The 14,009-nt window shown below is 26.2% G+C and overlaps 2 protein-coding genes across 4 annotated transcripts in view; one reads left to right on the top strand and one right to left on the bottom strand.

The window, feature by feature from the left end:
- LOC113556915 (protein eyes shut) overlaps window positions 1-4,224 on the top strand; it is a 41,253-nt gene extending 37,029 nt beyond the window's left edge. The window contains exons 17-22 of one of the 2 annotated variants that reach the window (XM_026962140.1): window positions 664-855; window positions 1,505-1,746; window positions 1,840-1,984; window positions 3,460-3,635; window positions 3,740-3,980; window positions 4,042-4,224. In XM_026962140.1, coding sequence (XP_026817941.1) covers window positions 664-855; window positions 1,505-1,746; window positions 1,840-1,984; window positions 3,460-3,635; window positions 3,740-3,980; window positions 4,042-4,199 — 1,154 coding nt within the window. In that variant the 3' untranslated portion in view covers window positions 4,200-4,224. Of the gene's footprint in view, window positions 1-663; window positions 856-1,504; window positions 1,747-1,839; window positions 1,985-3,459; window positions 3,636-3,739; window positions 3,981-4,041 lie in introns of those variants that run through there. The other variant, XM_026962141.1, reaches the window with a different exon arrangement.
- Window positions 4,164-10,876, bottom strand: LOC113556916 (aspartate--tRNA ligase, mitochondrial). Of its 2 annotated transcripts, none has more exons than XM_026962143.1 (14): window positions 10,721-10,876; window positions 10,378-10,558; window positions 10,139-10,303; window positions 9,625-9,766; window positions 9,353-9,529; window positions 9,183-9,280; window positions 9,020-9,118; window positions 8,357-8,527; window positions 8,120-8,296; window positions 7,325-7,504; window positions 5,185-5,475; window positions 4,794-4,973; window positions 4,540-4,726; window positions 4,164-4,464 (listed from the first exon to the last, which is right to left on the bottom strand). In XM_026962143.1, the coding sequence occupies exons 3-14, from the start codon at window positions 10,202-10,204 to the stop codon at window positions 4,301-4,303; spliced, it is 1,932 nt and encodes a 643-aa protein (XP_026817944.1). In that variant the 5' UTR covers window positions 10,205-10,303; window positions 10,378-10,558; window positions 10,721-10,876; the 3' UTR covers window positions 4,164-4,300. The 2 variants fall into 2 exon arrangements, with proteins under 2 accessions (XP_026817944.1, XP_026817943.1); XM_026962142.1 differs by having other exon boundaries at window positions 4,301-4,464; window positions 10,618-10,865.
- Window positions 10,877-14,009: the final 3,133 nt, after the last annotated feature.

Here is a 14,009-nt window from a genome sequence, read left to right as displayed (position 1 = left end):
TAGCGTAAAACATTTTATTGGGAGAAAAAAAACTAGAATTAAACATAGAAATATGTTTATTCTGATGATTCACTTAGTGGTAAAATCATATTTTCTAATATGTACCTACAGGCAAAATTAAGGACAAAATACTAATTCTTACAGGTAATTTTTACATTAATTAGGTACTCAATATAATACAACAAAATGAACATATTGCACAAATGTATTTAATAAACGATGTGTTATTAGTGATATAAATTACAAGTAACCATAACATTTTTTTGTGAATATTTATAAAACATTTAATAGGTACTTACATAAGAATTATAAGATTATAAATAATATAAATTGTACCTAGTTATATTGTAAAATAAATATATAAAGAGAGAGTAGAAAGGAGTGGAATCCTGCATAAATTATTGAGTGTTCTTATATTTTGAAATTAATATTATTTTTATCAATTGAATTATGCAAAAATTGGATATTTCGTGGACAACCTTTTTTGTATTTTTACGTTTTTCTGGTTTATCGATTCTTTTAATTTTTATAAAAATTAAATAAGTATTATTTAAGTTTATGTCACCTCCCCCCAATTCAACTCTAAATTTTATAAAATAATTCCAGACGACAATCAATGTAGTCACTACAGATTTTCTGATTTCCTTCTCTGTATGTTTCTAGTGGGTGAAACGAGACGTCAAGACGACGTACTGGTTGTCCGCAGCGGTCGGGTGTTGACGCTGTCGGAATGGCATAGCGTAAGAGTGGGCCGGTATCGTCGCAAGCTGTACTTATGGGTCGACGGGATGGTTAATTACGCCGTCTTGCAGCCATCGGAGGGCATTTCAAACTTTGACAATCTCATATACTTCGGTATGTATAACGGACTATGACAAACATTCTACCCAGGAGTTATTTGACTGGCAATCAAATTTGTTTCATCCTAGTTATATGAACAGTGATTTTTTTTTTGTTGATATAAATGCATGTTCATTATGAAGTTTTGTAGATCAAGTTGCCGTCTAATTAATAATTACTTAACAAAATAGCTCATACTTTGTACTTAATAAAAGCCTTTTATTATATTTAACTTAAAAAATATTTACTTACATAGTTTTTTATCTAATAAATCACTTTTAATTTTAACAATGTCAATATATTTTTCTCGGCAACCGTAAGACGAGCATGTTTTTAATTATTAATAATAAATTATAATAAATAATAGATTTTTGCGCACTACCAGTCGCGGCCCATTGGAGAAGTTTCGATATCCCACAGACTTACCCAATATGAAAAGGAGTCTTAGAATTACACCTAAAAATGTATACTAAATTTAATAAACTTTAAATAAGTACCTACTATAAAATAATGTGTTTGAAATCAATTTTCCTATGTTTTTTTTCAAACTTGAGTCTCCAAATCTAAGTGAAAAGCGCGAGATCCAGGACTCTGTTTGCCATCGACACATACTTAATGATATATATATAAATGCTTGTAATAATCAGTTTTAACATGGATTAAGGTGGTTTGCCGGATCTGTCCCGCATGCCACCCGGCTCCACGGCTGGACTTCCGGTTCCGTTCACCGGATGCATACGCAGACTGTCGATCGACTACGAGACGATACCACTCAACTATTCGTCGATCACTGCTGGTAGAAACATAGCTGATTGCGACGGTACGCCGTGTGGCGGTGACTTGTGCCATCACGGCGGCAGCTGTTGGTTGGATATGGACATGAAACCACACTGCCATTGCCTTCAGGTGGGTTCTCGTTTTTTTAATTTTCCATCATGTCATACGCGTTTCTGGTGGCATCATAAATGTAATTGTATAAATATTGGTTTGATCCCAAAGGAGTTCACCGGAGAATCGTGTAACAAGCAAGCCCCGTGCACCGAATTTAAATGTCAGAACAAAGGCCACTGCGTTAGTGAAAGCGGCAACACGTCGTTTGTGTGCAAATGCCCACCCGGCTGGGACGGGCCATTCTGTACAAAAGGTATGTTCCAAAACATGTTCCTAAACATTTAGGTGCGTATTCAACGAAGTACATCGCATGCGGGTAGTGTCCTCTTTATAAATTTAATAGTGATGAATAATATTGTACTTTTAAAAATCATGTATTTTTTTTAAATTTTTAATTATTTATATTATATGACTGTACAGTAAAGTATACATTAGAGCAAGGGTTACCAATTAATATTTTTTAAGGGACACATTATAAATCTGAACAGTTTTCGCGGGCCATCAAAATTCTAAGTACATATAATAACAAATATAATGTTGTCGTAGTATATGTTATTTATTCTTTGTCTGCAAGCCGGATAAAATATGTGAATCCTGCATTAGAAATATTATAATTTTGTTTGATTTTTCAAAAATATATTCAGTTTTAAAATTTTACCTGGGCAGTTTACATATCACCTCTTTGAACTTGATGAGAACTTAGGCGCAGTTTACAATCGCTAGTACACTGCAACAGTATTTTCGGGGCCTCTTATATTGATAATATAATAAAAATACAAATTTATAATTGTAATTATATAGGTAGGTTATACTTTAAAGAATTAAACACGCAGTAATAACTAAATCTAAATCAATAAATCATGACTTATTTATTTTTTATCAATAATTATTAATTATTTTATCTTCCTAAAGTACACTATCTATTTCTATAATTATATTTTTCTTTAGATAATAAAATATAATCAGGAAAAATCCTAAGATACAGAAGATATTAATCATTTAAATTTAAATTAAGTAGCTTTGCTAGTGATAAAAATTGCAATTAAAATATAATTTTTGAGATTCAAAACTCAATTAGTATATTATACATTTTTAACTTTTTTAAAAAAAAGTAACTCCATAACCTGTGTAAATTGGTGTTCACTAATCATTTCACAAAATTTAGCAATATCATATTATAATATTATTAAGTAAAAATAGACTATAATCCCATCAAATATAATCTAATCTTATTTTTATTTATAATTTTCAAACTTGTATTCAATAACGTGCATACACACACAAATACGTACACCTATATGCTATGGAGTATCTATAGTAGTAAAGATGGTGTTCTGTAAAATAAAATACATTAGTTAGTTTATTAAGTTAGTTGAAGGTTCAATATTCATTATCCTTTTATTTCTTTCTCTTTTTTATTTAGTCTACAAATGGTCTTACATGTATCATTATTTTGAAAATCTGATTAAAGACTTATCAATAAGTCATAAGTTATTCTTCTTGGAATTAATTATTAGCTATAGATACTTAATTGTTTCCAGTTTGAAAAAAAACATTTGAAGTTCAAAATCAATTTCTCGCTATAAATATTTTTGACTAGCTTTAAGAATAAAGTTACAAACACTTAATTGGTATTTAAAAAAACTTAAAAGTACTAAAATATATTGTTTAAGTAATAAACTAATAATATTTAATTATGATAAAAAAATATATTGTAATCCTTTTTAGAGCTTCCAACTGGTCCACCACTATTCAAAGGACATGGGTATTTAGTTCTTAGTAAACTATCCTCACTAACTAAAAGAGAAGGTAATGACGAAGCAACTGTGGATAATGAAACACAATTCATAAGTGTTAATTTTTCAACTGTATATGACAACGGATTGCTAATTTGGACATCACAGGTACTCACTATAATGACTTTTACTCACAAGTGGTGCAAACCATAAAATGGAGGTATTATATAGTAACCAAAGATGTCTTGAATGTATATTTTTATTGTTTGAAGGAAGAGTGGTACATGGGTTTAGGAATAATTAATGGATTAATGACAGTAACATGGGCACAGAGTTATAAAAGACCCAATAAATTGACAGCACCAATGTCAAATATAACCAATAGTGAATGGCATACGGTGAGGTTGAATGTCACAAAATCAGATATAACATTAGAATTAGATAATTGGATATCAGATCCATATCGCCACAATATAGATTCTTTTAATTTGAACGATAACATAATTTATTTAGGTAATAAATAAATTTACAGATTAGTATTGTTCATGTTTTCTAAGAAAAAATATTTTTACAGGAGGAGTTCCAGAAGAGAAATTTTTTTTAAATGACAAACAAGAGTTATTTAAAAACAATTTTCGAGGATGCATTGAACAACTGACTGTTCAAGAAAATGTTATAACTGATTTCAAACACTATGAGAGCGTAAATGTAGATGTGTGTGATACATGGTGAAATAGTATCAGTTATATAAATGTGAGCAAATTAATCAATTCTAAAGAGTTTAATTTCAATCAGTCAATCAATATACTTATGATTATTATTAATATTTATGTTTATTTTATATTGTCAATTTTTAAATGATATCTTTTCATATCTTCTGTAGTGATTTCTGTTGGAGCTCCAGTCAAGAGGTCTTTTCCTTCAAAAGTTTTAGGAAAAGCAATAACATCACGAATGCTATTTGTATTACATAAAATTGATAGTAATCTATCAACACCTAAAAATATCAAAATATTTTTAAAAGATAATTTTTTAAACCAATTAATAGTAGATTATTTGTAATGACTTTTACCTAAAGCTATTCCTCCATGTGGAGGACAACCAGACTTTAATGCTTCAACTAGATGAGAAATAGTATCTATAGGAATATTTAAAATTGATTCGATAACTTTAGTTTGTAGATTGGCATCGTGAATACGAATTGAACCTCCTCCTACCTCATTTCCATTCAATACTAAATCATAATGGAACCCTTTAACCTATAAAAATAGTTTAATAAATATTGTTATAGAAATGTTTGTTTAAAAAAATGTTAAATTAATTAACCTCTAATAAGTTGTCAGGAGTAATTTCTGTTTGTGGTTGAGTGAATGGATGATGAACAGATTGAATATGATTAGAATCTATTTCAAATAACGGAAAATCAACTATCCAAACAAAACGCCAAGGAACATCACATGAATTATCCACTTTGAAATGCTCGTTTATTTTACCCAATGCTGATAGCTGTAATTTTAAAATTAAACATATTAAAACCAAGTAGTTTAAAACTAATTATCTAAGACTAAGATAGTTCTAGACTGGAAACAAAGGCCAAATTTGCTATTTTTTCCTCTTGTACAAGATTTTCCTAAATCTTATGTTACGACTCCTCGTCACTTCTTCCCATTTGTTTGTTTTCCAGACCATTCTATTTTAGTCCATACTAATAACTTACAGCTTTATATTTTGAACCACAAGCAATAGCTACTAAATCATGTTCCAATATATTTTCAACATCAAGTATAGCTGCTGCGTCAATCCCATTGAAAATTTTTAGAAGATTGTCTTTGAATGTTTTTATTGATTTTATATTTAAGAGACTGAATTTAACATCTGGGTAATTGGTGGATATTAATGTTTTTAAATCATTTATTTGTCTCTTTGTCAATTTATTTTCAGAATTTTTTAAAACAAGTGCAAAAACTTCATTTGATGCATTTGATATGTACTTAGTCCAATTTGAAATCTGTAAATAATAATTCAACACATTAATTTAAAACATTTAATTTATCTGAATTTACTTTATTTATATATGATAGACACAATCATAGCCATAAATTACTTGTTTATTTTATAGGAAGAACAAATGTTTAAAAAATAATCACTGAAATAAAACTAGGAACATTTTATTATACTTATCAATAAACTATAAAAGGTTAAAAAATAAAATATTTAATGATTGTATCTCTCTTCAATAATAATAATAATAATAATAATAAAAATCAATATTTTGTTGCTAATTTTCGTAGTATTAGAGTTACATATTTTAATTTTTTCTAAATTATTATAACACTAAGTGTCTATTAATAATGTAACGCAACATTGATTGTTTTTATTTGCATAACAGTTAAAATTTAAATTTAATATTAGAATATGTGTATCTTATTAATATCAGCAAAATTTTTTTGATCTCTATCAGGCGTTTTATTTAATTTTTTTTAATGGTTGGTATTAAAATGTTTGCAAGCAGCATTAAATTTAATATAGGTAGTATTACAGTATAAATATACTGTATTAGTATGCATATATATATATATATATATATTTTAAATGTAAACAACTAGGAATACAATTCTTGACTTATATTTTTATTTTTGATGGGAAATAATAAATATATGTTATTGTAATTTCTTATTATTTCAAATCTTGATCAAACGATAGGACAATAAGTTTATGTCATGTGTACTGTGGTTGTTATTAGAACAGACTCAAAACATTGAAACATTGTGCCATGACCTCATGTACCTATACTAATTTTATTATTACCTATATTTATATTAAATTATTATCTTTTCTTTATAATAAAAGAGGTAGAATATTATGATTTATTGACAACTGTTATCAATTTTCTCTTGGTAGTTGGTCAACCATTGAGATCATTAGACCCATAGACTTATAATGATTAACAAATTAAAATACCTTTATAGGCATAATTATGGATCACATTACAGCAACAAAAATATACATAAAAAGTAAAAAAGTATACAAAATTATGAATCAATATTATATTTAAAAGTTTAAAACATATAGTGACGATTTTATTTTTAGGAGGCCAAAGAAAATGTTTTACAAAAACCATAGGTGTAAACATACACTCAAATGACATTCCTGCTCTTGATAAAATAAATTATTGTATGTATTCAATAAGTATGATTTGTTTAGAATTCATTAACACCAAAATATGATTTGACAATAGAATTATTGGCTATCCCCCAGTTTGCAATCTAACACAATTTTACATAATATCTTATAATTTGAGTATAGTATGCTATTTATTAAATGTTTTTGTGCTTTGGATATCCACAGTGTAATGATTCCATACTATCTATTATTTTAAACACCTTAATAAATTTTATCTTTGGTAATTACTAATGATACACATTGTATCTTTATATTTTCTGGTGTTAATGTTATAATAGACAACAATTATATATACCAATATATGTATATTATTACAATTATAGTTAAGTTGGCTTAGTGCGGTTTGTGGTGTATTACAGTTTGTTAATGAGAATAGTATAGTAGATAAAAATCTGATTTTTAAAATTCTTGTAAAATAATTGTATAGTATATTTTATATCGAAGAATGGTTAGACTATAATTATAAATAATAATTAATAATGTATTAATATTTTTATTTAATAATTATTTGATTCATATACAATTATTAAATTTAATATTTGTATTGTAATTGCATACTTTACTTTAATAATTATTAATGGTATATGGTATATTGGGAAATAGCTCAATATTATTAAATAAAATAATAAAATAAAAAGTATAACACAAATAAGTTAGTTTTATTGAAATATTACTTTTGTATTACGTCCGATATCTGGTTTATCACTACCATATGTTAGCATTGCTTCCTCATATGACATTCGAGGAAATGGTATATTTATTTTTCCCAATTCTGATGGCCAAATAAATGATAACAACTCTTCAATGAGTAACATGACTCCATTTTGGTCAGTAAATGACATTTCAATATCCAGCTGAAAAAATATGTTAATAGACTACAAGTTTATAACTTAAAACTAGGGTAGAGAATATTAACCCTAAAATTATGTAAGCAATATACATTTAAACCCCTTAAATATGGACTAAGAATAAAATAACTCCTTAATTATTAAATATTATATTATTATAATTATATTTATATATAAATAAAATAGCATCTAAAATGATATTAAGATTAAATAAAACACGGACAATACATAGGACGGTAAGGTGTATACACTCAAATATTCAATTAACTTGCAACAATTGTGCAGTGCTAGGATTTAAAATAATAAATTAGTAAAAGAGTTGTTTTTCTTTTGAATATTTAAAGTGCAGTTGCAGTATACATAAAAAACTCCCAAAAAAGAAATATACTTTAAAAAGAAAAAAATTAGTTATAAAAGTAAATCAGGTGTGTCTCAAAAAACAAATCAAATATGCAACATATAATTATAAATTTAGCTTAAGGTTTTGACCTAAGGGCGTTCTTCAATAACTTTTATATTAATACTAGACAAATATGCAAAGACTCATAATATTATACTGTCATTTAATAGCACATACAATATATTATGATAATTAATTTATTGTCTCTTGTTACTATTTACTTGGGTGAATTCTGGCTGTCTATCAGATTTGGCACCTTCATCTCTGTAACATTTTGCTACTTGAAAATATCTATCTATGGAACCAACCATCAGCATTTGTTTTAATTGCTGAGGGCTTTGAACCAATGAATAACATTTTCCTTTTTCGTGAGTGGGTACAATAAACTCTTGTGCTCCCTATAAATAATAATAGGTTTATTCAAATAAATGTAAATTATTTATGTGCATAATAATTACACCATGAGTTTTTTTGAACAATGTAGGAGTTTCTACTTCGACAAATTCTCGCTGATTAATTAGGAATTCTCTCATTTTCATCAACAGCTTTGATCTTAGACGCAAATTATATTGCATTTCAGGATATCGCAAATCAACATAACGATATTTTAATCTTAACGATTCATTGGCCTGTAATTAACATTATATATAAAAAAAAAATTAATTTAAGAAGTCAATATATAATATAAATTGTCTACACTCTTTGTTATACAAATGAACAGCATTGCAAGTTTAAGTTTAGTAATTTAATTTCAATTTTGTATGCTTTATTATGGTTAGCGTTATATTAGAGTGCATTGACCTATTACTAAACTTTAAGATAAGATAAGTTTATGCTATTTCGATGGATTTTTTATACTGTTAAAATTTTAAATGAACAATATGAATTTTGAAATTATAATATTTTATATACTTGTAACTGTAGTCTGTAAGTAATAACTAACTTAAAAATTAAATATCAGAAAAAACATTGGTTTTAACAAGATAACATTATCTAATGTTCTTGCTTTTAAGTTTTATGATTCACTCTAATATTTAACACAACAAATGATCATGAACTAATGTTTATGTGTTGCTAAGTTATGGTTTAGGTAAGATATAAAAAAAAGCTAGTAATGCTACCTTATTAAATTTCCGTAGTTGAAATGGTAATTTTGTACCAACAGCATTAAGTAGCTGTAATTTATCGACAATTACTTCGATCATTCCTGTTGCTTGATTCTATAGTATACATAAATATGTAAATATGTATAAGTATAAACTTTGATGAGAAAAATTAACTCACTTTGTTTATTTCATCAACGGGTCTTAATTGTACACAACCATGGCACATCAAAACTGATTCTAGTGATATTTTTTTAATAAGATCATTCAATTCAATGCCTGATTTAAAATATAGTAATTAATTGGTTGGTAAAGTTACAGAGATAATTAGGACAAAAACAATAATAATACTTGCGTTTTCAGGAATAATGAGTTGTGTTGAACCGTAGCCATCTCTTAAAATTATAAAACGATTCAACCGTATATATTCTACCCAACCACAAAGAATAACTGATTTTCCAGAGTCTTCAGTTCTTAGTTGGTTACACGTGTGAGTACGAGAGGTATATAAATTAACATTTGAAAAATCTAAGAAGGAAAAATTATAACAGTAAAAATGAAATTACCCTTCTTATTATGATATACAGTTAATTAAAAGACATATGATGATAGTGACTGCTTACTGTGAAATCCAGACGCGTGTTTATGTTCTTTTACAATGTCTTTATCGTTTACAGTTTTTGCAACTGTAAATTTATATCGTTTTGTAAGTATATTTTTCTTTATGTTTACTGACAATATGCTCAAGTCCCTTGAAATTAATCTCTATAAAATAAATAAGTTAATTAAACACGTAATTACTCCATAAATTATACCCTATTTGAGTTAAGAAGCATAGGAAAGGGAGGAACAAATGGACGCTGTTTAATCGTCATAAGCTGATTTTTGTGAATGTTTCTTATCCTGCATAGAGTACAACATTTATATTATGTTTAAGTTCAAAAACACAGCTGGTAGCAACCCGTTTTTGTTGACCAATAATTAGGTTAGCTAACACTAATTTATCCTCCCCACAGTCAACCATTTAAACGCCTGCCGCATACTTTAGCCACAACCCTGTGCACTAGTCAAGCCGCCGACTATGTTTTTTTAACTTAAATTTTATTGAGTATACAAATTAATATATTCATAACTTGCCTGGTAAATATTTTTCTGTAGAAAGATATTTGTTTTACCGCTAATTAAGTATTTTGTATGATACATATTTCTTGAATAATTAATATAATTTATTAACTCAATGCCTATTTCTTTAAAATATATATTATGCTTATTGTTGTTTGAAATGTGTTACGGACTTTTGCACTGAAAATTTTTGAATAGTTAAAATGTCTGTCCAACTAAATAACCACAAATATAATACTCTATTCAATACATACCATTACTTGTAGTGACCACAATCAATGATATTTATTTAGTATAATATAATGTAAGTAGTTTAGAAAATCATTTACAACTGCTGTACAATTAAGTAAGGTAATAATTGAGATTGGTCATTATTATTGATCATCACACTACTCCGTTACACAAATTATGTTGATACAGCTCGGAGTCTTTTGTCTATAAAATAAATATAACAATTATTCTATTTTACAAATATATTTAAGTGATATATGAACCATTTTTGACGATAAGTTGATTGTTTTAGTTTCATAAAATTAACGATTGTGCAAAAAACCATAATTAAGTCGAGTTTCTATGGAAATTGAAAGGTGTACTTACTTTCAAAAATCAATCGTACCGTTTCGAGAGAAAATTTGAGGGCTTATCATTTTTGAAAGAAAATCGTTTTTGATAACAAGAATATTATCTTAAAATTTAAATTTTGATAAAATATGTTGAACAGTTTTGACAACAATTTATTAAATTGTTTGCTGTCGGCGGTACGCAAAACTCACTCATTATTTCAAATACTATTATTTGTTATCTACGTAGATAACGTGGAGGCAATAATATCAATAATAATAATTCAATACCTATTGAATATTGTCGTTCATTTACTTGTTTATGTACCTTACGGCTTACATTATTGTTCGTTACTTCATTAGTGTTTAGTTCAGTAAGATTCGGATCTCAGATGTGATTATGTGAAAGTAAAATATCTACAAATGTCTTTTTTTTCAAATTATAGAAAAAAAACTTGCCAAGTCAGAGATCGGCATGTAAATTTTCCCGATTTTCAATTTTTAGAAATTTATTGTATGCAATATGTATGTATAATGTATTTTATTTTCATTTTCATTTAGTGAGATAGATCTCTGAAACTGGAGAGCGGATTTTGTTGTTTAGGGTCTTGTTAGATTCACTTTGGCTAGGAGAAGTGCATTGAAGATTTTCAGAACTTTATCTTTTATAGTTAATTCACTACAGAGCTTCAAAAAAAATTAAAACACATTTTATTGGGCGTTTTTTTATGTTTTTCAGCTTTATAGCTTTGTTGTAAGTTAAAAATTAAAGATAAAATTCTGATAAAATCTTCATAGCACTTCTCCTAGCCAATGTGAATGTAACAATACCCCAAATAAAAAAATCCGTTCTCCAGTTTTGGTAATCTACCGCGCAAATGAAAATCTAGCAAAAAATAACTTTTTTAACTGTGATAAATTAAATAATTTTTTTTGAAATTTTTTAATCTCATATTTTGTATCTACTTGAAATCCCTTTTTAACGTGTTATCAATCAACTTTTTAGCTATAATAGTTTTGGAGAAAAGTTAAAAAATAGAAATTTTGGGACTATTTATTCCAAGGTTTTTGTGGATTCAAATCGTTATACCACTTGGGTGTGATATCGGATCTCTCAATAATATTTTATGTTAAAGCTAGCTTAATTATCCACCTACTCATTACAACTGAGTTACATTTTTATCATTTTCCTATTTAACAACAATTCTTGTAGTTTTAAAATTTCAGAATTTTTTCATTTCAATTACCATACTTGATTAAAAATCAAGACAGTAAAATTTGAATTCTTACATTAAAACATATTTTATTTAATTTCTATTAAAATAGAATGTTTCATTTCACCTACTTTCTACGGTAAATGCTTTTACCTATGTTTTTGATATTTTGAATAAAATTATCAACTTGGCAAACACAATAATTTTATACGAACTTTCTAGACGGTATTGATCGAAAACGAAAATGATGCGTATTTCATTACGGATGATGTATAATATAATATATCATATTATACAACAATTATAAACATTATGTTATTGTTGCACGTTTATACCGATAACTAGAGTAGACAATGCATGATTATTTTCGATTAAAATAACTGGATCAAACGTACACTTTTAATCGTCCTATATAATTATTACATTTTAAATTTATCAACCAATTTAGTTCCCCAAAATTCACTATCATAATTCATAATTAATAATTAAATACATTTTTTTTATCATTAAGTTGTTTCATAAAGTAACGTTTCATTTAATTGTTTGGTTACATTACTATTACTTAAACATTTTTTATCAATAACAAAAAAAAAAAATAATTGCATCATAATAATATATAGGTATTTATAATAAATTACTAAATATTGTTAGTATTATTAGTTACCAATTGATTTATTAAATTCTATACTATTCATAAACCCTTCTCTACGATTCTATCAGTTTCTATTGTTGTTGATGCTTTACTTAAATTAATAAAAAAATTTATGTGTTTTGATGATTTTTCATTTTTTGTGCTCTCTGACACTGAACAGTATTTGTACACCCACAACAACGCTTAGATTCCGAGCAGAGCAATGAATATATTAATTTTATCATGATGTATTTATTCTTTTTTGTATAAGGTATAAGAATACGATAAATGTTTCAATTTTCGAAAAATAGGTAGTTGTGAATTTAAAATTGGATCTAATTTGTTGATACTAGAGGTCAAACTTAAAAATTTTCAGAATTAATTTTTATAATTGGAAAAAACAAACAAAAAATGAAGGAAAAACAGGAGTTTTTGAAAAAATTGATTTTGTTTTTATTTAAGTTACTAGAAAACAAAGAACCGTAAAAACTTATAACTTTTATCAAATTTTTAAATTATAGTTTTTATTATATGTTATATAAAAATTATCAAAAGGTATAATTTATTTTCATTTTTTTTTATAATATAGCTTATTGTATTTTTTTGGAGTGTAAGAATTTTAATTTGTGATTTGTGAACATCAAAATATACAATGGAACAGCATAAAATAATATAAATGATATGAAAACATTAAAAACAACAAATGATAATAAATTTATAATTTTATTTCTAGGCTACTGGTCAATTTTAAGTGATTTGTTAATTGCGATCTTCACTTCATCTGTACTAAATAGTAGTTTGCTCACAAAACATTGAACAGACAAAAGTATTTTTTATAAACATAAACATTATTTTTGTACAATATATATTTATATACCTCAGTGATAGTCTAAAAAAAAACGTCAAAAATTATAGGTTAAAAAGCTTTTTTTTCTTTTTGATAATAATAATTGGAAAAAAATGTTTGTAGTTTAACAATAGTATTATTTGTTGTTTTGTATGAAATTTTTTTTTATCAAAAGTTAAAAAAGTATAAATTAAAATATGACCTCTATAAATTTCAACATTTTACATTTTAAATCTATACTTCTTTTTGAACCAAGTCCTTAGCATATTAAAATAATAAGATGATTTTTCTCTTGTTTCAATCTCATTACTAGAGATTTAGTTAAAAGAGGTTAAATTTGGCAAAGTATGCATATAAATATGTCAAAAAATATATGTTCTGATGTATAATAAATTATTATTATACTATTTAATAATTATTATTATACTATTTAATAATTATTATATTACTATTATAAGACATAACAAAATATAAGTAAACAATTTTTAAGTATATTTTGTATAAATAAAGTAAATTGAACAAATGAATATTTTCAACATATAAACGACGACAACTGTCAGAGTGAATATTTTTACAACATTAGTTAGTATTAAAAGTATTTTTGTACTTCTTCTTAAAAAATATTCTCCCGCTA

Source organism: Rhopalosiphum maidis, chromosome 3 (genome assembly GCF_003676215.2).
Source record: "Rhopalosiphum maidis isolate BTI-1 chromosome 3, ASM367621v3, whole genome shotgun sequence".
NCBI classification, from domain to species: Eukaryota; Metazoa; Arthropoda; class Insecta; order Hemiptera; family Aphididae; genus Rhopalosiphum; species Rhopalosiphum maidis.
This window is presented reverse-complemented; position numbering and strand designations above follow the sequence as displayed.